Here is a 24,886-nt window from a genome sequence, read left to right on the forward strand (position 1 = left end):
TAAATACTACTATTTAGTATTTTATGTTGTCTCCTTGGCGTCAATAAGGACAGAGCAAACTGCCCTAAGTAGTACTAGATCAGAATAGGAAAGGGGTGAGTACGGTTAACTTCCTTATAGCATCAGTGCGGCTATCTGGGATGGTTCCCAGCATTTTGCATGGGTTTGAAAGACAAAGTTCACATCCTGTAGCTGGGAGAGAGTCTAGGAAGCCTCCCATGAGGTCTGCAGTTGGTGTGAGACCTGAAAGCCTGACAGCCCACAGGAGCTGGTAAAGGTAAAGCTGGGGACTGCCTGCCAGCTAATGCCCTGAGGACCCAGAGAGCCACTGGGCCTTTATCCCACTGTCCAGTGTGCACTGCCTGCCAGCTAATGCCCTGAGGACCCAGAGAGCCACTGGGCCTTTATCCCACTGTCCAGTGTGCACTGCCTGCCAGCTAATGCCCTGAGGACCCAGAGAGCCACTGGGCCTTTATCCCACTGTCCAGTGTGCACAACATACCGTCTTCCATGCAGATTCCTTTATACTTCACAATGTTCTCGTGGTAGAGGTTCCGTAAGATCTCTATCTCCTTCTTCAGATCAGCTATGTGGTTACCTCCACTCTCAGGCTTCAGGGACTTGACAGCTACCTGTTCCCCTGTGTTGTCTCCCTCAGGATCATATCTGCAGAGCTCAACCTTCCCAAAGTGACCCTGGAAGGAACACGTCCATGCTCGCAGAGAGGCCCAGATGGGTGAGATGCACTGAGGAAATATCTCTCAAGCCATGTCTCTCCAGGCCACAAGAATCACCTCAGTCTGACCTCAATAGGTGCAACTTCTCTCCTGATTCTCCTTAGCTCAGCTCATCTTCACTTGACTCACTGACCTCTGCGACTGAGCAAAGACTAAGAAAGCGGCCACTATCAATCCCAGTTCTCAAGACACTGTACTCCACAAGCAACTAGGCTACCTCTGCATCCAGAGGACAACTAAGATATTCTTTCAATCACAGGTCCATGCCATAGGACAGGGCTAGTGGGGCTGAAAAAAGCATTTGCACAGGGGATCTTCACATCCCAAATATGCCACTCAACAGTATGAGGATGGAGGGCCACAAGTGTGAAAATGTCCAGTACAGATGCTGCTAACCCAGGACAGTCACGATGTTAAGTGAACTACTAAGGGTCTGTCTATAAGAAACCAAGGAACTGCCATGCTCACACTAGCCATTACTCAAAGGAAAATCTGTGACTCATATCTTGGCACTCCTCATTTAAGGAGTGACAGTATAATCTTGGAAGAGTCAGAGTTAGAGATTCTCCTATTTAAACTACTTGGCCCTCTCCTACACTACAGAGAAAAGTCAGGGTTCTTGAGCAAGCTGTCCTGGGTCCTGGGTATGTGCAAGAGCACATAACTTGCCATGGTCAAATGTCTCCAACAAAGTACATTAAGGTGCTTCTTTTAAAAACCCTGATGAAGGACAAAGGGGAACACTACAGCTTTCCATGCAGAAAAGTAATACGAACAGAAGGCCAGAGTCCAAGTAAAACTTGCCTCTCCCAAGTCACGAATCCTCTTTAGGAAACGCTTTTCAAAATGAGTGGGATCCACCTCTGTTATTGGCTGCTTTTCTGAAACAATGTCTGGATCTAAGTGAAGAGACAAGGAAACAGATTAGTCTCCAAGCAGTAACCAGGACTGCCACTCTCCCTGCCCCAGCAATCTCAGAGGTCGGGACTGATCCTGGTCCAGACTCACTCTGCTCCTCCAGCTTGTTAATGTCCCTCATGATGGCTCGGAAGAAAGGTCTCTGGTTGGGATCATAGTTCATGCAGCGAGTCATGAGGTCAGCTAGCTCCTTGCAAGATGGTGTCACTGGCCTGCAGCGGCTTTCATAAAACCTCTCTTTCTGTAAAAGAGACCAAATACCCACCCTCAGACCTTGCCCTCCACAGAAACAACTGCCAATCCCCACTTCAATCCCTAACATCTCTGCCAAAAGGCAAATTTCCTCAATGTGGGGTTTCAGTGGCCATTTCCCAGCATGAAGAAACCACAGTCCTGATAGTGACATATCCCAAATTTAAGGAGATAGGGTAGCACCTCCCACTTCCAAGATGCTGTGTTCTAGGGAAACCCAGCAGCTTCTCTGAAATTGTGTGGCAACAAGCATCAGCCCTCCGGATCCCTCACACTCACCCACTAGTTCCAATTACCACACTGCTCAGAAATAAATCACGCAAGCCATGCTTACCCTACAAAGGTATTCCCTGCACAGTCGGACAGAGCAGACAGTGTAAATACCAAAAGTAAGGTGAGCTAAGGAAGTCAGAGCTGACAAGACAATTAACTCATTAAGTTCCCACGAGGAAGTGCTCACACAGCATTAAATTTAAAAACTATGTGTACACCATGTCAAAGTAATAGCAGTCAGGAATGGTGCAGTTATGATCTTTTATTATTTTAAAGTCAGAAATAATATCGCTTTTAAGAACTAGCTGGAGTCCCCGTCTTTCATGTCCGTGCTGGAGCTGGACATCAAAGGCACTGTAAGCAGGTTCATCACCTGCGTGGCACTACCTCCCCTGCGACCGTAAGGCCCAAGGGCCAATCCTGTCTAGGACAGTACACACCAAGAGCTCCACATCATCTAAAACCTATAAAACTCCAGCCATTCAATGCCTCTCTATCTTCCTAAGAACTCAACAAAAGAGTTCTTTTTATAGATGATGGAGCTGAGGCTGAAGAAGGTTACTTACATTTGTAACCTCAGGTTACAGGTCTGGGGACGTGGGGGGGGGTGCGGGTGTAGGGGATTCATGTCTGCTTCTTTCCACTGTACAAGGCCCATGAGCATCTGAGATCTTACCCACCTCACTCTGGAAACAACTGCTCACCTCAATGAGGGTCTTGTCCTTGAGTGGGATCTCGCCATTGTAGCAGATTTCCCAGAGTGTGGTTCCAAAGCTCCACTTGTCAGCAGCCACACTCAGGTTCTTGGAGTCTTCAACACACTCAGGAGCGATCCAGGGAATTCGCTCTATGCACTCTGGAGAAAGACAACAGACCTACCTACAGATCAGCTCCTGGGACCATCTAATATGCAAAACACAGCCACCGCAGCTGGAAGGGTGTGCCTGCAGCCTGCATAATTCCTGGCTACAGAAGTCCTGTGGTGAGCCCATCAGACAGCAACTTAGGTGTTCTGATCAGGGCCAGCACAAAGCTTCCCACAAGCTTCCCATAAAGGGCCATCTGGTGTCTAACACCACAGGATAGAGCCACCATGGGAGAGCAGGTGCCTGAACAAAGGCTAGGGAAGGAGAAAGGAGGACGTCTGGCATGCAGAGGTAGGTGGCTGCACACACATGTCCTCTATGGCTCCACAGTGCTGATGTTAATTTTAAGTGCATTTCCTTCTTTTCAAGATGACAGAACATATTAAAAATTAAAATAAAAAGAAAACAGCAAAAAGATCTCTTTCTTCTGATAACCTCTGAAGCTTCTTTTTCTGGCTTCTAACCAAGGCCAGAGCCAGCAATCTCAAAGATACTTCTGCCATGTCCCCTGGAAATGTCCTTGACTAATGCAGTGGCCTCCACAGAGCAGCCTCCTAGCCGTCAAGGAAAGTGGAGCAGCAGTGTGGCTCCTGAGCCTAGCACTGGACTCAAGCCCACCCAACCTTCCCAAACCTCTTACTCTGCCCTTCTGCACAGCATATGCACCAGTGCCCAGCCATAGTGCTCAGAGACCTTACAACAGCCACACAAAGCACAAACAACTTCCTGAATAGGTCTCTCCCCCAAATCCACTCTTTATTATGGGCATCACTGGATTCCAGGCCTCTCAGCTTTTATTAGAGTCATCAATGACTCACCAAGGACAAGACCCTTGACAGGGATGTCTGCCCAAGGACTACTGAATGACTGTCACGTGATACCCACAAATCAGGCTCTAAGAACAATGATCCCTGCTATTTAGGACTATTTAGTGGCTATTTAGGGCCATTTCGGGCCTTATTTCTCTTCACAGTTTCTACTCTCTTACTCCATGACTTTGTAGAATCCACTGTGCTAAGCTGACTAAATCTCAATGCGGAAGGTAGCAGAGGTTTTAATAGACAAGTCCTGCAGCTGAGCACAGGCTGGGCAGCACCAGCTTCAGGTCTTGGCTCCTGGGGCTGCTGTTCCTTCTTGGAATAACTTAGTCCACTTGAAGGGTGCCGAGCTCAGCAGTCTCTTGATTAAAGGTAAAGTGTTGCCTTCCAAACTGCCCAAGCACAGCAGAGCTCCAGAACATAGCAGTGGAAGATCCAGCACATCTGGCTTCTTCCCCAGAACCAATCTGACCATTTCTCATGGACGCTGTGCTATGCTGGCACCATTGAACACAGCCCCTTTACCACAAGGACTAGAAAAGACTGACTGGGCTGCTGGGTTCTGTCCTCCCTCGGTACCTGTCCCTCCCACTGTGTACCTGTCTGCTGGCTCCCTTTCTAAAGGGAGGCCCAGCACAGTGCAGCATTTCACTGTCCGGTGGATAAGGAGGCAGTGCAGATGACTGGGGGATGGAAAGTGGGGGCAAGACACACACCTTGCCTGGTCAGCACAGAGACTGGGATGCCAGGGTCACTAAGCTTGATGAACGGGCCAATGTCACTGTCAATGCCCTCACGGGCCAGGAGGAGGTTTTTAGTGCACACATTTCCATGAACGAGGTCTTTATCTTCCTGTAGAATAAAAAGAGTCTATGTGGTAAGGCAGCCTTGTCTTCTCTGCCCACAGCCCTGGCTTCACAGATCAGTTCTCTCTACTCTAGTCACAGCAGACCCCACAGCCTGGTCCACTCATGAGTTCTGTTTGAGAGAGCTCCTGTAATGTCCCTTGGTCAACAAAATAGAGATAATAGCAGAGCATGCCTCACAGACTTTTTCCACATGGGGATGTGTAAAGCCTGGTGCATGGTATGTGCCTACAATGTCAGTTCTAATGGACCCAGAGAGCTCCCGTAGTCACTCAGTGTACTCTATAATAGCTTATCGTGATTGTCACAGCAGGGGAGAACATCGCCTGAGGACTGCTTCCACCAGGCTGGCCTGTGGGCATGTCCGTGGGGGCATTTCCTTAATTGCTGATTGATGGTGCCACTGTGTACCAACACGAGCCAAGTATTAGAAAAAGCCGCAACCCCAAGGGAGCAAGCCAGTAGGCAGCTGTCCTCTGTAGTGTGTTTCCATCTCTGCTTTGGCTTCCCTTAGAGCTGCAGGCCAACTAAACCCCTTCCCTGCTCGAGTTTCCAGAGTCTGAAAAGCAAACTAAAGCAATCCTGTTCCTCCTCCTGCTGTACAACACAGTCACCCCAACATGATGGCATTTTCCTCTAGGCAAGCATCATAGGAAAGTCCACAGAATGGTGTCCAGTTAATGTTTGTCTGAAGCACCCGGGCACACGGAACTCTTTCCTTCTGCACCTGGAACCTGGTACAACCCCCTTCTACCTGCTTACCACACCCCTCACGCACACCCCCTTCCCATACCCATACCCACTCACCCCAACCCCAAGAGAACACTCTAGGCCCTGATGAGTATCAACACAAAAACATTCTTACCAAGTAACTCAGGGCGCTGGCCAGCTGTTTGGCAACTTTAAACTTCCAAGGGGTAGTAAGTGCATCACTTTTCCGGTGCATGAAGAGATCCAATGGCCCCCCCTCCACAAACTCTTCCACCATGATATCTGCAGACATAGAAACAACCACCTCTGAACTTACCGTCTGTCTAGAGGGAATTCTCTCTCACCCTTAAAAGACACAGCTCAGAAACTGGCCTAACCCCAGGTTCTTCCACTTCTAGTCTAGATGACCTCCAGCAGGGGACAACGTCTCCTGAGCCTCAGCCTGCATCTGTATATGTACAAACAGCAATACTTACCTTTCGCAGGGACCTGGGACAAGGATGATCTGCTAAACAAGGCATAGAAGTACTTGGCTAAGTGCCCAGTACATAGGACAAAGGCTCAGAACAGTGACCATCACCAGTGCTACTTTCCAGCACCATACACTGCAGCTCAAAGTATAGACTGCCCATAGGACAGAACTTCCCTCCAACAAGTCTCCCATGTGAACACAAGAGTAGCCAGCACTACAGAGTTTAGGGAGCAAAGAGCTTGGGTTTAAAAATTTATAAACCTCCTTTTCCTGGACATTCCTACAAGGATTCAGAGCAGAGGTTCTGAGCAGGTGAACTGGCATGAGTCTCTTTAGCAGGCCAGCCCCAGCTCAGGATTCCCGTCAACACCTTCCTCAAGCCCTGCCATTCCTCACTAGACTGCCTCAAGTCTACACACTTGGGTCCTGAGTGGCAAGAAAGAAATGTTAAAGAAACGAGTGTAACTGAATCAGGGCCACCAATGACCTTCACAAATGACCTTGATTTCTCCTATAGACAGAAGACCCAAGAAGTCTTCATAGTACCCACCCACCACCCCAGCAAGGGCCAGCTGTCCTCTTCAAGGAAGAACAAACTTACTTTCCACATCTCGGACACAGACGCCGTAGAGGTACACGATGTGTTTGTGGGAAACCTGTCTCATCATGCTGGCTGCCTCAAAGAAGGCCTGTGGGGAAAGAAGAGAGGGATGTGTAGGTTCATACCTAAACTGCTAAGGCAACACCTATCAGTGGATCCCAGAAAAAGGGGGACTGTCACCTCTCAGACTTGAATACTGCTCTCTTGGCTGTCTCTTGACCTCTGGGCCACTCTAACTAAGATGTGGGATTTATTTAGAAAATCCAACAATGCAGAGTAAGGCTGGTGGGATGAAATTCCTACCAATGTTCCTACGGCCACTAGACCCACTTTACTTTCATCTAAACATCTAAATGCCATGAAAAACAAGGTTTACCACTATATTAGAATAATCAGGCAGCCACACTTCCTGCTCCACACTTAGCGTTGGTCCTCTCCAACAGTCTGAGAGTTCCTGGTCAAGTCATTTGACTCCTCTGGGCCTTCATGTTGCCAAATATGTGGGAGCCTGGGAAACCCCTTCAGAGTTCTGAGACCACTATGCTTATTCCAGAGAACCACTAAATCACACAAGGGCTTTTGGTTGTAGGAAAGGGTGGCAGAATAGGACAGGACAGGACAGGACAGGACAGAACATGTACATGAGGCTGCTTCCTCCTCACAATCAGTCTTCCCTAACTACTCTCACTTAGATAGTCTGTCTAAGACAGCACTGAAAAGAAGACCTCTCAAAGACAAGGCTGGGAACCATGTGGCCAAAAAGCCCAGAGCTTTTCCCAGCCATCCCACTCCCCCAGCTCCAGAGAAGGGGTACACTTGCCAGTGAAATGTCCCGGTGGCTAGGGTCTAGGACTTTGAGAATCACTTTTATCTTCTTTTCTTCAGCAATTCCTTCATCGTCCTTGTAATCCAGCAGGGTCCCAGAATAGATATGTGTTCTTGTGCCTCTGCCAAGGTGCTCACCCTGAGGAAGGAAGCAGAAAGTTGTCTCTTCCATCATGCCTTCATGATGGTTCAGGTCAGAGCTGAGTCCTCAGTGGGAGATTGAAAACAGTGGGATGGGGCCAAGGCTAACATCATCTAGAGTCCTCATCAGGTCTCTAGAAAAACACAGAACCCCTAGACATGCACAGCACTGACATTTCCTTGACCCGGTAACAGCCCTACTCCTGAAAAGCAGCTCATTCTCCATCACTCTGTAGCCCAGCTGCAGTCTATCACAAACCTGTATGTGGTAACAACCAGTCAGAGCAATCTCGCCCAGGTCTCCAGAGCTGACTTAGAGAGTACTCTGCCAGATGGCATCTCTACTGTGAGGCTGGGGGACACAGAGAGGCTCTCACTCTGATGCTTGCTGGCCTTTAACTGAGATTATCGCTTCATGGCACTTGACCTCAGCCTAGTCTCTGTAAACGCACCTGCTGTGTGGTGTAGTGAGGCGAGTAAGGAACTAAGGTGTAACGGCTCCTGGTGTAGGTTGGTACACAGTGAGCAGAAACTGGACTGCTGAGGCCATGTGTTCTGTTTTAGAGCCTTTCAGTCCATGCTCTTTTCTACATTGAACCTCCATTTCCCCACTCCCTACCCCACCACTTTGTAACACCCACCAGGGCATGTACAAGGAGCTTGAGAAGCATAAATCATGTCAGAATCAACCCAAGCTGAGGATGAGCTGGTGTTTTCCTCACAGAAAGGAAGGTGACCACACCACCAGATGAATGAGACCCACCCATGCACAGAATGACCTGTCACTAAGGATCCTTGCAGACTAAGCTTCAATACTTCTGATTTTTAATTCTTAATATTTGGAAATCAAAATGTGACTCATAAAATGTAATATTGAGTTGCTAATATTAGCCCCACAAAGCTTGTAAACAGGAGCTCTTCTGGAAGCTCTTGTAAATACAGAAAATGGATTGTGGTCGATGTCTAGGAAGCCTGTTCCCTACAGAAAGACACACCACTGTTAATCGGGTATATTAATTTACAGAAATAGCACCATTTGTTATCTGTCACAGCAGAGTGGCCATTTATCCTCCCTGTCTGCTGACTCTGGCAAAGTCCTCCAACTATTCATTAGAGCTGCGTCTGTCATGAGGTGATCCATCAGCATTATGGGACGCTGCCTTCCCAGAACATTCCATGAAAGGCATATGCTTTTAAGACAATTACTCTTCCCTAGAAGAAGACTTAATTCCAAGGGCTAGGTAACAGAACCCACAAAGACCAATGTCTACTCCAGCGTTCTTCAATACAGTTCTTTGTGTGAGCAGAGCCTTGGTGACTCATCTGCTGGGGCTCTGCTTTAGTGTCCTTACCTAGGAAGCCATCTCTGCACTTCTAAGACCTGATTTTGCATAATCACACATGCCACTGAGGGTGGCAACTACCCCCTCCCCCAGCTGTGTAAGTGCCTCTGTGAGATTAGTCTGGAGATTCTAGGTAGCAAAGGCTATCACAAGGAAGGTTGGGGCAATGGTCTGAGCCCCTAGAGGGTCCCCTTTCTGAAGCCAGTTTTTGTCCTGCCCTGCCCTGTAGTCTTTGTTCTCTTTTCTCTATTCCTTTTGGAAGTCCCTTCTGAAAAGCAGGACTGAGCCCCAGAGGAACTATTACCCACATCCATCAAGGATTAGTCTTTCAGGTGAAGGCCATTAGGAAGACAGGGCAAAATCAAAGATGCGGCCGAGTGGCTTTACCTCACTGTTGTTTTCCACTAGAATTTTCCCAAAGCAGACTTTATCCCCCCACTTAAATCTCCAGGAGTTCCCCTATAGGGTTTTAGGACCAAAGCTGGATGAAGACCCTTCGTGGAGACTTACTTGGATAATATCTTTCTTAAGGATCCGATCGAAACTCAGCTGGCTCATAGAGTAGACAGGCTGCCACTCCTGGGCTTTCTTAGTGGCTACAAGTAGGTTGGAGATTTCTGTGAAAAGATCAGAGAATTCTGAGCACCATTCTACACTGAAATGCAGCCATGTGTGCTGAGCCATGGGGCTTACCGAACACCCGTGTTTGCTAGTTACACATCCCTGACCAAGTCTGTGTCAGGTAAATGCTTATTCATACCCTCCAGGAGCTCACAGGTTAAGGACAGAGTCAGCATGAATCAGAAAGCACATGGGGAGCTACAATTTATCCAAGGTTCACACAGCAGGATCTGAGGTGAGGGAAGGTTCCTTTGAGAAATGAACATTTAAATCTAAGAATGGCAAAGTGAGGTGGCACGTGCCTGCCTATAATCTTAGCACGTGAGAGCAACTAGTGAGTTGGAGCACAGCTGAATAGGCAGTCTCAATAAGAATAGAAAGCAAAACGAATGACAAAAGTCAGTCTCGGGAAGCAGGGACCATGTCTGTCTCATTTTCTGCTCTGTCTACAGCCTACGACATGAGTGCTCAACATGTTACCTGGTTTTGTGTTTACTTCGAGGGAATCAAAACCAGGGCCTTGGGCGTGCTAGGCAAGCACTCTATTTCCAGTTCCCAACAAGACTTTGTTACATGTAGGAAGCACCAGGGGTGAACTGAATGAGGAAAGGCAGATGCTTTGAGGCCAATAAACCCTGTGAAAAGGAAGTACGAGCTATATGCAGATGAAAGGAAAGGCAACACAGAATAAGGGTCCTAGAAATCCTGCTAGATGAGGCTACAACCTGTAAGCATGTGGCTTGGGAGTAGGCCATTTCCCAAGCTCCAAGTTAAACAGCAAATGCAATGCATGAACAGCTCTGCCAGGCCAAGGTTACATGGACTGTAAGGAACTGACCCTCTAAGATGCCTTCCAAATTCAGACACAGTACAGAATCCTCTGGGAATCAGGTAGGCCTGACGTAATCCCTGAACGTATCGTGTACTTCCTTTAGCTGGACCAGTACCCCTGGGGAAGTGACAACTGACAGAGAGTCTCCCTGTTTCACTTTCTTGCACTAGAAGACAGTAAGTTTAGAGAGAAATATTCTCTCATGGGAGTTCAAATTCTTGGATTCTGAAAAGAAAGTTCCCAAAATTCCAAAGCACAGTTCACAGAAGCCAAACATGGATTTAATGTGAATAAACTGCTAAGCAATAGGTTATAACACTGTAACCTATTACACATTAACATGAAGCATATTACATGACTACAGTAAGGCCCTCAAACCTTGTTAAGAGTGGGGCTATCTGCTCTTTTCTGCTTACATTCATACGTTCTGTTTTCTCTATGCTGGATACAGTTCTACAAGAAACTGTTAGCCCTTGTGCCCAAGCTCAAGAGACAGGAATTGTCAGCATCCTTATCTGTACTCCACATCAGAACCAAGGCTCAAAGAGACTCGGTAACCTAACCACAGAGCTTGCTAAGCCAGAGAAGGCTTCACAAAGCACTCAGGAAAGTTATACTCTGCCTTTCCTGGGGTATAAATCTAAATACCAGAAACTGGCTTCAGTCATCTTTTGGGTGCTCCTTTTTCTGAGCCTATTCCTTGCATGGTTCTCTTTTGACTCGAGCCTATTCCCTGGGAAAATACAATTTAAACAGGCTCTGTACAGCCACCTTAAGGAAGGAAAGGAGACAAATACAATGAGGCTATTTGACTGGTGACATGAGGGCAGACAGAGGCTGGAGGCAGACCTTCTGGGAATTAGAGAGAAGGATGGGTCTAGAGTAGCTCATGGCTTGATTATCTGTGTGTGTGTGACTCAGGGTACCTACGCTACGCTTGACCTGTGAGACGGGGAGCCATTTAACCGCCTTAAGTATGTTTTGAACAAGAAAGCAGTGCTCCCCTCAGGTTGCTAAGGGAACAGCTGTAACCATGCCCAGAAGAGCTTACTTTAGTATGCAGTAAAGGCTCCACCACTGGCAGCCACTGTCTACATGATCAGCCACCACCCTGGTCTTCCACCAGAATTCTCCAGCCCTGTGTATCTGAATGCAGACATCTTCCACAAGGAACTAAGTGGAAATCAGCAGCACACCTGCCTGTACTGAGGAGGACCCAGAAGACAGGTACCGACACGTTCAATGGTAATGTGGGCCGGAGTCCTGGGCCTGAGTAAGGGCTCACTTGTCTATCATATGCTCTGGTTGGCCTCCTGTCTTCTCTCTGGCTTGGCTTATTCCACAAAGAGATGTATATTCCAGTGTGAGACCTAGGTCAGGGTGTCTGGCTCTGGGAACACTGCAGTTGGAAGTGCAGACACCAAGCAACCTGAAATGACGCCTGCGACACGGTTCCTGATTTCAGCACTTCTCTAATTTGCAGGTTCTGAGAACTAACACGAGGAAGCTCCACACTGGGCTCCTCAGCTTTCTCTCCCTCCCGTCAGAGACGCCCTGGATCCCAGAGCTGGCTGAACGCAGTACCTATCGCTCTGCAAAGCATATGTAATGGAATGGAGAGAAGTATCAGTGTATTCAGGTGAGACAGGGTGTTCAAATCTCCAGTCTTTGTCCACTTAAGAGTCTTGGCCAAGTAGAATGCAGACAATAGCTTTCTGAATTCTTCTGAGAATTAAATGGTGTACAACATGTAAGACCTTCCAACTGGCAGGCCAAACACTTACTAAGATGTCAGTAGTCACCGTTATAACGCACTGTTGCTACTACACTGCTGCTGATGCCATCAGCTGGGAAGCCTTGGGAAGTCACTGACTATCCCTAAAAACAACTTCCTACGGGGGAAAAAAACCCAATAAAATAGTCACTAAACTACTTTGAACATAGTAGGTCCTGCTACAGTGGAAGCTACTCCAACATTATCACCTGATAGGATGGTCCTGCACTAGATTTGGTGTGTGTCCTAGGCTTCCTCAGAATCACAGAGCAGTGAGTGAAACCCAGACCTCTTAAGCAAGTGAGAAAAGGACACAAAACACACTCTCAATGCTCCGTTCCAGATGAGCCTCAGGAAAAGCTGCACAAGAGGCATTCACCTCTGTTCCTACACTCTTCCCTCCAAAGCCACTGGCTTCCAGATCTATGCAGTTAGAGGCAATAGCTACACCAGAACTCTGTAGAGATACCCTTCAAGGAAAGCACATCCTAGGCACCCCCCCCCTTCTCTATTCCATGGATGCTGTCTTCTCCCAGGGACCATCATCCCTAGGGAAGTAAGATCTTCTTTTAACACCAGAAGGAAGGTCCTGTGAGTAAATAAAGCCCTAAGGAGCTCTGATGTCACATGGCCAAGAGACAGATGTGTTTTTGCCCTTTGTGGCACATAGGCTTGCATGAAAACAAAGGCTGCAGTTACTCTAAGGCTGGCAGGGAACCCTATCTATCAACAAGAACACAAGGCCTTCCTCTTTCACCAAACTGAGGAAGTTGCCTCTGCTGAGACTAAAACATAATTCACACATTAGGAACTCAAAGCCCTGGGCTAGAAGTGCAGCTCAGCTGAAGGGCAGGCACTTGACTTGTGTGTATGAGGCCCTGGGTTTAATCTCTAGCACTTCTAGAAATTCCAGACCCTTTCTACCCATTCCTTAGGTAGACCCAAAGGTAATTCCCTTAAAGAACAACAATATAGTCTCAAAGAGCCTGCTCCAAGGTTCCAAGGCTAGTGTCAAGGGCCTGTGTGCTATCTCCTCTTAAGACCAAGCAAGGGGGGCTGGGGATTTAGCTCAGTGGTAGAGCGCTTACCTAGGAAGCGCAAAGCCCTGGGTTCGGTCCCCAGCTCCAAAAAAAAGAACAAAAAAAAAAAAAAAAAAAAAAAAAAAGACCAAGCAAGGGCAAGGCAGCATGTTGGGGTGGAGAAACAAAAACTCCAGGAGTTGGGGATTTAGTTCAGTGGTAGAGCGCAAGCCCCTGGGTTCAGTCCTCAGTTCGGGGGGTGGGGGGGAGGGACAAAATAACAAAAACTCCAATATATGAGATTCTAGTGATTGGGATTAGACCTGATCCCAAGTTACCAGGACTTTCCATGAGATTCATTGCATTCTGTAAGGTAAGGCCCTTGGTCAGGTAACCCCCAAAGCATTCTTTCACACTCACATTCTGGGGCAAGGCGTCTACCTCAAGGACATTAGCCATGCTTCTCTCAGAGTTTTAACCAAAAGCAAGTGAGTCCCTGGCCCCTTGCCTGGGCTTTAGTTCCTGCTTCCTCGACAGCGCCCTCTGACTGCAGGAGAAGGCTACAGTCTCTTGGTAAAGTGGCCAAGGTCTCCTGTAACCCCATATCTGTTCTCCTCAGTTCCATTTCTCCTTTTCTTCTCTACTTCACAATGATCCTCTAGAAGCTCCCTAAAGCTCCTGCCCTAGCCTGCCACATTGGTTCCTGCATACTCCTTAGCTCTACTGGGCAGGTCTTTGCCTAACTGGCACCTCCTTCTCATCACCCAACACTCAGCTCAAGATCTGCCTCACAACTCAGAGATTTTGACTATTTCTTTCTTTTCACCCCAGGGTATGTTATCTATCACCCATCAAATATTGAGGTGGTATCAGTGATCTGTAACATTATCTGCATGGGACTACCCACTCTCAGAGAACAGGTCCTGGGTCTTCTCACCTAATACAGTTTCTTAGCCCTCAGATATGCCAGAAACATTAGTCTGATACATAAACCAAAGTGAGCTGTCAAGCCACTTTACTCAAAGAACAAAATCTCTACTCACTAATCTTAAGCAGTCTCTTCTGCAGTCTCACTGAGGTGGTGAGCAGTGGTGTCTGTATGTTATACAGACAATACTGGCACTAGAGAGGTGAGTTGTGACATGGGGACAGACCTGAAACAGCTTAACAGCCTAGGGCTACAGTGTCTTTAAGTCAGACAGCACCCTTTGGCCCACATGGTCTTTTGAAGCATCACAAGTGGCAAAGGACAACCCAGAGGGACATAGCTTGGCTCTAACACAGAGACGAACCTCGAGGCTTAGGCTGACAGCAGCGTTTCAGCACAAAGCTTATATTGTCCGTGCGCAGGATCTGCTTCTTGAGGTGGTTCATGAGGTCTCTCAGGCTGGGAAAGTGGTCAACAGAGCCATGCAGGCTGTAGCGGCCCTTCTGCACCTCAATCTGAAAGTTCTTGAACTGCTTCTGATTACCCAATACCTGCCATCCACAAACACAACCATGTTTTAGAATGGGATCAGGCAATGTAATATAACATCAGGATATGGAGAGCTTACTGCTACACAAATGTCACTTGGGTTTTGACCTGTAAGATGAAAGTCATGAAACAATGTCATAGGATTGTTGCAAAATAAAAAAAAATTTCACACTTTTTAGAATGACAATTGTTGAAAACTGAACCCTAAATGTGTTTATCACCTCCTCTTGGGCTTGCAGAACAAGGTGGAAGAAGGGGCAAAAAGAATGTTCGGAGGAGGAACAGGTGAGGTATTGGAGAGCTTCATCCTGGCACACCACAGTGTTAGGCTCCTGAACTCAGTGGTTGTGATGATCAGGATGAGACTGCGTGGGTTAACATTTTATCATGGAAGGGATAAGGAGGCTTTCCATCCTTCCTGGTGATACAAATACAGTTAACAGCTGCTGGGGAAGGAAGAGACATTTTCTTTAGTGGTCCAACTGCTAGTATGGATCCTGGGTTCCTATGAGCAATCCTAATTAAATTCAGTTGGTCATCAAAAAAAAAGACATGACAATGGAAGAAGGACTTTCTGAGAAAAGAGACTGGCAAGAGTTGGAGAGGCAAGGATTATGGGGTAAATATGGATTATATATAATGTATATGAAATATAATACACCCATCATTATGTATAATTATATGCTAATTTTATAAGAAGAGACATTAGTACTTTATAAAGACTAACCGGTACTATGCATGAAGTAAGAAATGTGAAGGCTAAATTCACCCAGAACTCTTTCAAAGTGGGCCCTTGCACACTGGGAGCTATATCTGGCTGTCCATCCAGGCCATAATTCTAGCATCACAAAAACCAGTCTGAGCAGCTTTCTTCCATGGCTCTTCTTATACAAAGAAAAAAATATAAAGACTGAGAGCTAGGAAGATCTCCTTATGGTATAAACTAGGACATGACATTTAAAATATCAGTGTCCATAAGGTTACTTCATCCTACAAACCTATACAATGCAATAGCACCCCCCAATCATAGCCTCTGTAAGTTTTAATTAACTGCATGTATACAAAATGAAATAAACAATCCTTTCTGTGACTGTTCCTTCCCAGGTAACTTGACCAAATAGGATGTTGTTCTGATTCTGCCTCAGGAGGCGGGGCCACCTCACACAGCCATCCATACTATTAAACTTCCTTCAAAGACTGATGAGTAAGTGAAGACAGGAAGCCACTGACCGACTGAGCCCAGGGCAACTCTGAGGTCTGGCTGTCAGGAACACTCCTGGAACTTTACCCAGTACACCTGGCAGCACTGGGTTCCTTATGTGACTTCCTCCTTCCACTGTGACAGAGCCAAACCCCTGGGGCTCTCTTATACTTGTCTTGTCTCCTGTGTCTGATACCTTTGGGTGAGCCTCACTATGCTGGTCATTTAATGTAGACTAAAACTGTAAACTCACCATCTTCACTGGACATGGTGTTACAGCCCTTCAACCCTCACAGTCAAGAGGCAGAGGCCTCTGCGACATTATGAGTTCCAGGACAGCCAGAGCTACATAAAGAAATACTGTCTCAAAAAAACAAGAAAACAAGAACAGCCCTACAAGAAACAAAACCTCACCATCACCATCCTCGAATCCTCTAAAACTTCTTAAACACTCTAAAAGGTTGCATGACTAGCAAAGGTATTTGAGAGATCCTGAATCAGTAACCCATCTGAAGCTGCATCTGCATGTTTATGCAGCAGATACCCTGGGAAGGTAACTTATGTTAAAAAGCCCAAAGCTGTTGCTGGGAGAAACAGGCCAGTTGATGAGGTGGCTCTCTGACATTAGTCTACAGCAGAGAATGCCACAGGCAAACAGTTCTGGGCCTGATGACTCTGCCATTGGCTGTAAAGTAAGTAAGCTAAAGTTCACGTGTGCCTGACGGAGGCAGCTTTCCGGCCATGTTCTACCTTCCAAGGCTATAGTCCTTCTCCCAAGAGAAAAGATGAGAGAAGGGAAGGAAGAAGGACAGAGGGAAGGAGGAGGGGAGGGAGGGAGGGAGAGAGGACCAGATATGAGGAAGAATATAGTCTGGCCATTGAGTATCCTACGAGGTAGGATACTCTTTCCAGACTACCAGAGACTTGCTCAGGACCCAGGTGTCCCTTTCGGGCACAGCTCCCGGGCTTGCTGGTAGTGAACAGATACCTCGTGGCTACATGCCCTGGCCCACACGTGTCCCGACTGACCTCGGACTTTTCGAAGCAGCTGACAGTCATAAGAATGTTGTCAAAGTCGGTGCAGCTCCACCTCAGCACGTACATCCCCTCCTCACTCCCCTCCTGCCGCAGCTTATTGATGGCATATTCTGTGCTGGAGAGAGAAGCAGGCAAGGGACAAGGCTCATACCACAGTGCACAAGCTGCCAGGGACACCCAATGCCCTGCACTAGCTCAAGACACATCCTGTTACCTGCCTGGTCCTAGAGTCCTCTCAGGCATGGTATGAAGTATGTGGTGAGAAGGAGCTTGAGACACCCAGAGTTTCCAATTTCTAGGGAAAAACTCACCTACTGCCCCCTCAACACACAAGGCTTATTTAACTGTCACAAATGCTACAGAGACATGTCTCCACATCTTACTAGTAGAGTGTACCCCAACACTAGTAAGTAAGGACTGCGAAGGATTAAGAGGAGGAGTCCCATGCTTAGCCCTTTCCAGCCCCTCCCTCTAACTGCTGAGGAGGGCAGCTGGGTCCACTTCCTTTACTGCTGTGTCCTCAGTGACCACACGTGGCCGGGCTCACAGTAAGAGCTTAACTGGTGACATGTTGACTAAGCACCTCGGTGGTGAGTAGAAGAGTGTTAGAGGAGAACACACCTTGTGCTCCTTTGGATTCCCCAGCGCAGTGCGTCTGCTGTCCAAAGAGCACAGAACACTAAATGGTTACTAGTACCTGGTAGGTATGCTCACAAGTATTAGGGAAAGAGGACTGATGGAGTCAGTGTACTTTAGAAAAACAGAGATGTGCGGATATTGGTGGCTATCCTCTTTAACCCTAGCACTTGTGAGGCAGAAGCAGGCAAATCTGAGTTCAAGGCCAGCCTGGTCTGCAGAATGAGTTCCAGGACAGCCAGGGCTACACAGAGAAACCCCGTCTTGGCAAAGGAAAGCCCCTCCCTCAAGAAAGAAAGCAGAGACTTCAAGTAATTTCTACCTGTTCCCGACAGTCACTGATAACTCTAAACCCTCACTCACGGTGATTCCTCACACCCTGTCCCTTCTTTGAGAGCTAGCAAGACACTGACTTTTCAATGTTTAATCCAATTTTGAATGTAGATGTCAGCCTTCTACAGACATGCAACGTTCATTCCTTCATGCTCACTGTCTTTGCTGTGCGTTCCAACACAGCGGTAAGCAGACATGGCCCTGCCTTTAGGAGGCGCATTCTCCGGGGAAAGACGGAAGTCAAACAGGAAGCACAGGGGCATAAAACTAAATGTTGGTGGTAGAGGGTAGTGAACACCACTGAAGGAATGCAAAACAGAGTGCAAGATCCAGGGAGGAGAGACAGACTGTTGTCACTTTACTGAGGTGGCTAGGAGCTCTCAGAGATGGCAACAGCTGACACCTGAAGGGGGGAGGTGCTGCAGAGACACCAGAGCAGCAGCTCTCAACCCGTGTGTCGTGACCCACTGGGGACGCACATCAGATATCCTGTGTATTAAATATGCACAGTATGATCCATAGCAGCAGCAAAATTACAGGTATGAAGTAGCAACAAAAATAACTTTATGGCTGGGGGTCACCACAACATGAGAAACTGTATTAAAGGGCTGCAGCAATAGGAAGGTTGAGAACCACTGCCCTCAAGGAAGGGTATTCCAGACATCGTGAAAAGGCAGTCCAAGTGTCTGGAGGCTCAACTGAAGCTAAAACACTAGAGGATGACGTGTTTCTGGTGGCCAGTTTCTTGTTCTGCAATTGTTCATAAGCTAATAAAGCTGTGAGTCTCCCCCAGCCAGTGACCACACACACCACCAAACAATTTGTCTCTCAGGTAACCAAGCCTGTCACTTGGAATACAGATGGAGACAATTTCTAAGATTTAAAGATCTGCATCCTGTCTCCCTTGAAGTGCTCAGTATTGGACAGGGTCAGAACTGACTATGGAGAAGTGAAGGAGTTAAGCTATGAGAAGCAGAGATCAAATTAAGGGAGTAGTTGGGGCATGCTCTAAGGGCCATGGCAGGAAATTGCAGGAAATGACAGGAAGGGCTGGTGGACTCTCAATTAGCATGGTGCACAAAGAGGGCAGCCTCCAAGTGTATGGCCACCCACCCCACCCTCAACAACTGGCCGCATGTGAGCTAAGGGGACTTTCTACCTCTAAAACGAAAGAAACTTGAGAGTATTCTGAAACCAACCAGATTGGACCGTGACAGCCATTCTGTATGTTGTGGACAATCAGCGGGGGAGCCACATCAGTACAGAGGTAATGGTGAGCATCTGCAGTGAGCCGGAAGTAGCCATCTACCAGGGACACGAAGGACAAGGCTTCCTCATGAGAAGAGAGCTTTAGTTCCTGGTGAGAGAAAACACTCATCGGTTACATCGTTCCATTCTGGTGTGGCGGGCATCTACCTTGAGATACCTTTGAAAAGCAAATTTCAAATGCTCTAGAGCAGGGGGCTGCTGGCTGAAGCAGACCCCTCCTGGCATACAAGCGCCTTAGTTTCCTGACAGTCGAAGCCTGAGAAGTGTGTGAGAGATGCAGAGACCAAAGCAGGACTTGGCAGCATGCTGGCATCCGCTTTCATGAAAGACCAGTACCACGTACTGCCTGCTCACAGGGTGGAGGTCTGGAGAGTACAGCTGTGAGTCACAGGCTCTGGGACCAGCCTCTCCACGTTCACAGCATCCCCACCTGCTACTACGTTCAACATATTCAACTCGCTGTTTTTATACGTCAAAATGGTCAACTACTGGCAATTTCAAATTGTTTAACAGGGATCTGTGTGTCTTTAGCAGGTTAACCTCTGTGCCTCTGTAAAGTAGGATGATACCACCACAGAGTTAACATGGTAATTAAACCTCCAATCATAAACTTATTTTCATTGCTACTTCATCACCATAATTTTGCTACTGATATGAATCCCAATATAAAATCTTATAAGCAGATGGTCTTGGGTAACCCCTGTGAAAGAATTCTTTGACACCACTCCCACAGAGCGGTCCCAACTCACAGACTGAGAACTGTTGTTCTGAAGACTCACCAATGCAGAATTTCACCACCAATAACATGCTTCTCCCTCCTTTTCCTATTTTTCTACCGGCAGCTCTCAACATTCTATTTCTCTTTTTACTTTTTAAACTTTTTGTTATACTTATTTGTGTTTGCATAAACATATGCCTGCCACAGTACACATGTGGAGGTCAGAGGACAACTTTCTGGAATGAGTTCACTCCTTCTACCTATATGTAGCTCCTGGGAATTGAACTCAGGTCTTCAGGCTTGGGGGCCAAGTGTCTATACCTGTCACCCGTGAGCCAGCTCACCAGCCCTTCACTTTACATTTTTTTCCTGATAAAGTTATCTGTTTTAGTGTTTGAAAAGAGGAAAGGCAGACTAAGAAAATGAAAGCCATCCACAATCTTACCACCAACGAGTGGCTGTGAAGATGGAATACTTGCTCTAAAACTCAGTAAAAAAATCAATGTCAGCTTATAGATCAATATTTACATTCTGTTTCTATTCTATTTACAGATGTTTCTTTTTTGTTTTAACAGTTTGGTTATATAATATCCCACTACTCAGGTAAACTGAGACCACTTTCCCAGCCTTTTATTTACTACTTAGGTTGTTTGTAGTACTTTGACACTGCAAATAACTGCTGAAATGAACCCTTTTTGCTTGGTTGTTTTTTGTTTTCTTAAGACAGGGTTTCTTTGTGCAGCCCTGGCTATCCTTGAACTTACTCTGTAGCCCAGGCTGGCCTTGAACTTGGGAGACCTGACATGAACACTCTTAATCATAAACCACTGTCTGCTTCTCATTGTTTCTGGAAACATGTTCCCTGGATTCCTAAACAGAACCCATAGAAGTATTTTCAAGATTTTTGCCATATGCTGTCAAACTGCTTTCTAGAAGGTTGTCAGAAGTGCAGTCTCTCCAAAGGAGAGTGTGGCCCTGTATCTTGTGCTACTTCACTAGGCTCTTCCCTTGCATTGTGCATCATCTTTCTGACATCATTTTTAGCACAGCAAGATTTCCCTGGTGCTGACACCCTTCACTTTGCAAGTATGCCTGTCATACTAGCCTGGCCTCAACACACGTTATCAGGGGTGACTTCCCTCCACAAAAACATGTTTACTGGGCAGAGTTACCACTTTCCCTGCCAAACTGACCTGCTTGTCAAGGTTGTGTCCTCAAATGATACCAGAAAAGACAAAGTGAGGTAACACTCTCTCTGCTGTCCTACAGCCTACTCAGGCACCCAGTGCGGCTTCCCACCATCTCATCTCAGATCATCTCGGCACACACACCTCTGGCAGGCTCTATTTTTTGCTTTTAAAGTCAGAGATTAAGTTATGGTTAACAGTTTGAGTCAGCCTGGGGACAGACAGTCTATAGTAATAAACTTCATGAAAAGACCTACAGTATCCAAGAGTGGCCCAAACATCAGAAAGACAGAAGGAACAGAAAAGAAAAAAAAAATAGGGGTTGGGGATTTAGTTCAGTGGTAGAGCGCTTGCCTAGCAAACGCAAGGCCCTGGGTTCGGTCCCCAGCTCCGAAAAAAAGAAAACGAAAAAAAAAAAAAAAAACAAAAAAAAAAAACCAGGGCAAAGAGGCCAGGTGTTGGACCCAGCTGTTCTGGGGTCCTAGTGCATGCACAGGGCTTTCTGGGACCTTGGTCCTGGTAGAGCCCCATCTCCTCCCTGACTACTGCTCCTTGACAAGTGTGCTAAGAAGGTGGGCAGCTGGTATTTTCTGGGATTGAGTGTGTGGGTCTGGTTATATAGTGATCAATGCTCTTAAGAGACCCGAGAGAGGTAGAGACTCCCTAGAAAGGTGGAGTCTGGGAGGTATTAGATCAGCAGAAGCAACTGAAGGGAAGAAATAAGGTACCAGTACAGGGGAGGGCCACCAAACAGCAGGTGCTTATCCAGGACAGGCCTCTATCTACTACATCAACATGGCACAATAAATAAAGAATTGATTTAACTCTTTTTCCTTCTTGTCCACATTTTAATGTGCAAGTGCCCACAGTGGCCAAAAGAAGGCACCATATTTCCTAGAGCTGGAGTTACAGATGGGTTTGAGTCACAGGGCATGTGTGCTGGCTGTAAACTGGAGTATTCTGAAGGAACAGCAATTGCCCTTAACTGCTGGATCATCTCTCTGGCCTACCGTTCACTTATTTTTATAAACTAAATACTGACACTGAAATGTCTCTGGTCAACAAACCCTAAAGCAGACGGATGTTTGCAAACACCAAGCACCTGGGATGTGCCAGCATAACTCTGGAGCAGACACTGAAAGGGCCTGGCAATGAGACATCTGGCTTAAAAGGGACCATCGAAGGAGGGGACAGGAAACTGGAAATGATGTGCCACAGAGTCTCTCACCCGCACATCAGTCTGGGTGGCCCCTGAACAGGCTTACCATGTTCTTGTTGTCCTGTTTGTTAATGCTGACCACAGACTCCTTGATAACAATGTGGGTAATCTCGGGGAAATAGGAAAAACTGTTCCACTCTTCCCGGAGTTTGTTTCTGTCATCCTCCTTCTTGTGTTTATTATAGTCCAGTTTTTTCCGCTTCAGTTTATTTTTTTCCTTTTCAACAGGAAGAACCTGATAAGATAACAAAAGCAACAGGATTTGGTTAGCCTTCTCACTTTCTGTTGGTAAAAGGTCTGTGCTCCTAGCCATTTCATACAGGGCCGAGGCCCAGGGAAAAGAAGCCAGCAAGCCTGAAGTAGAGAAAAGCAGGGAATCATGGGCTTGGAGACAAAGATAGACAGAGCCCTACCAGAGAGTCCTGGGATTCGCTCTCCCAGAGTCCCTGAGGAGCACTGTACATGATTTATACTGTGCATGCTAAGCTGGAGAGGACACAACAGACAGGTACCACCTCAGGCCTCCTCAATTCTACACTGGCAGTGTGCTTAGCCTGACAGCACATCTCCCCAAATACAAAGGTTCAAAACCCAAGTTCCTCCTGCTACCCATGTCTTGACTTTATACTAGTGCTGAAGTGAGGCTTCGAGAGATGGTATGAATTCATGTGTCGACAACTGACACGCTGAAGAATACATGCCTGCACAAAGTTATCTAGCTGAGCAGCATGAGCTCTGCATGACAGAGTCCACATCAACTTCCTGACATCTCCGAGCCACTATTCCCCAGCCAAAAAATATCAACCTTAATATCAATCTTCATGAGATTAGGCACACACCTATCTATATGTTAATTCCTATGCAGAAAGCATTTGGTAATTTGGTATTGTTATTTTAGCATGAGAATAAGGCAGGAGAAGAAAATTAATCTTACATTTAATGTTACTAGCAGTAATAACTATGCAGCTACAGTAATTCAGTCAAGTTATTATTAGCCAGGTCCAGTGTCGACGCACCATCTAGTGCTCTCAACGACTATATAAATCAGATATAGTAACTGCTGTCAGCCAATTGATTTCTTGGGTTCTATGTCCACCAAGTCTGTGTGCACAGATTCTACAGCTAATGAGCAAAATGTCAGGCCTGTAATACTGTGTATGTACCACAGACTCTTTTATTGTCATTATTCCCCAAAGAGTAGAGAGTAACTATTTATGTAGCATTTATATAATATTAGGTATTATAGGGCAATCTAGAGATAACAGGGGTTGGGGATTTAGCTCAGTGGTAGAGCGCTTGCCTAGCAAGCGCAAGGCCTTGGGTTGGGTCCCCAGCTCCGAAAAAAAAAAAAATATATATATATAGGCTAGAGATAACAAATGTATTCAGAAGGCTATGTATAGGATGCATAAAAATACTGTATTGTTATATCTATGAGACCTGAGCATCGACAGATTTTGGTACCTACACAGAATCCTGACCAATACCTGCCTCCAAGTACTAAGAGACAATGGTATCTCCAGTTGACAGATGTTCCTGTGTACCTACTTGGGTAGAATAACCCTCCTAAGGCCATTTAAATAGAAGGAATGGAGCTGAAATTTGAACATGTCTCAGATTTCAACTCAGGTTATTACCTCATTTGGCAGAGACAAAGGGCTGCAGACGTCACTGAGCAGCAGAGCACTTGCCTAAACATGCCAGCGCCCAGATTCGACTCCAGTACTGTATCACCACTGAAAGTGAAGGCCGGCATGCAGCACGCTCAAGGCCCTTGATTCAACCCCCAGTACAATGAAACAAACACTCACTAAAGCTTCATAACACAGAGGCAGTTTTCTGTTTCATGCTGCCAGAGCCTGCCTAGGTCCAGTTCCTGCCTCAACTGTGCTACAGCTGTGCTGTGAGCGATTACACAGCTGTGAGTAATACGTGACCTCCAGCTGAGCTGACTTAATGTGGCCTACGGGGGGGGGGGGGGGGGGTATGAAAGCAGGTGACTCTTCTGACAGGCTCAACGTCACGTCCCTGTGACAGCATGGGATATTCTTTTTCATCAGACACCCACACCCACTTACATTTGGTTTCTGCCGCCACTGGATCCCGAGATTTCCTGTTACCATGACTTCATAGAGAACATTGCCACTGTCGTTGGAATGGCACCGACTCAGCTCATTTTCTGATGAAATCAGGAGCATAGAAGTCTCAAATATCTCGGCTCCATAATGCTTGGTTAAGGTTTCCAAGGTAGCCAGGTACTTCACCTTCAGGTCGTGTGTAGACACACTGCTGTCACAGATGGTCTTGTTGTTAAATTCCTTCAAGAAATCCTTGAAAACATTATTTATTCGCATCCTGGTAAGAAGATTCCTCTGTCTGATGGATTTATTCAATGTTTCTGGAATATATCGCTTGTAGCTAAAAGAAAATGTTTTTTATATATAGGTTAGCAGGAAATGATTAGAAATCTGCCTCTATGACTTTCTTTGTATCTTAAGACAAATGAGAAAACAGCATCTACTCCCAGAGGACCATGGATGTAAATGACTTTGAAGAAACAGACACAAATCTGACAGAGAGAGTGCGCGGCATCACGAGTTCCACAGATGTCAGTAGAACTGGAGCCCCTCACAGGTGCTGTCTGATTATCTGAGTCACAATGCAGACAGAAAAGCTGAGTCACCAGGATTTTTGCTTGCTAGTTTTCATGCTCTGTGCACATTAGAACATTCATACACA

At 46.6% G+C, this 24,886-nt stretch overlaps 1 protein-coding gene across 5 annotated transcripts in view; it reads right to left on the reverse strand.

Moving 5' to 3' along the window:
• The window catches only part of Jak1 (Janus kinase 1), a 108,602-nt gene that overhangs the window by 5,130 nt on the left and 78,586 nt on the right, over positions 1–24,886 (reverse strand). For all 5 annotated transcript variants that reach the window (XM_006238452.5, XM_063288511.1, XM_063288512.1 and 2 more), the window contains exons 7-20: positions 24,226–24,565; positions 22,194–22,382; positions 18,954–19,111; positions 16,777–16,900; positions 14,362–14,548; positions 9,334–9,440; positions 7,335–7,478; positions 6,515–6,602; positions 5,596–5,723; positions 4,581–4,716; positions 2,885–3,036; positions 1,746–1,896; positions 1,542–1,636; positions 503–695 (exon numbers count right to left, since the gene is read on the reverse strand). In XM_006238452.5, the coding sequence (XP_006238514.1) occupies positions 503–695; positions 1,542–1,636; positions 1,746–1,896; positions 2,885–3,036; positions 4,581–4,716; positions 5,596–5,723; positions 6,515–6,602; positions 7,335–7,478; positions 9,334–9,440; positions 14,362–14,548; positions 16,777–16,900; positions 18,954–19,111; positions 22,194–22,382; positions 24,226–24,565 (2,192 nt within the window). The remainder of the gene's footprint in view (positions 1–502; positions 696–1,541; positions 1,637–1,745; positions 1,897–2,884; positions 3,037–4,580; positions 4,717–5,595; positions 5,724–6,514; positions 6,603–7,334; positions 7,479–9,333; positions 9,441–14,361; positions 14,549–16,776; positions 16,901–18,953; positions 19,112–22,193; positions 22,383–24,225; positions 24,566–24,886) is intronic.

Source organism: Rattus norvegicus, chromosome 5, assembly GCF_036323735.1.
Source record: "Rattus norvegicus strain BN/NHsdMcwi chromosome 5, GRCr8, whole genome shotgun sequence".
In the NCBI taxonomy this organism is placed as follows: Eukaryota; Metazoa; Chordata; class Mammalia; order Rodentia; family Muridae; genus Rattus; species Rattus norvegicus.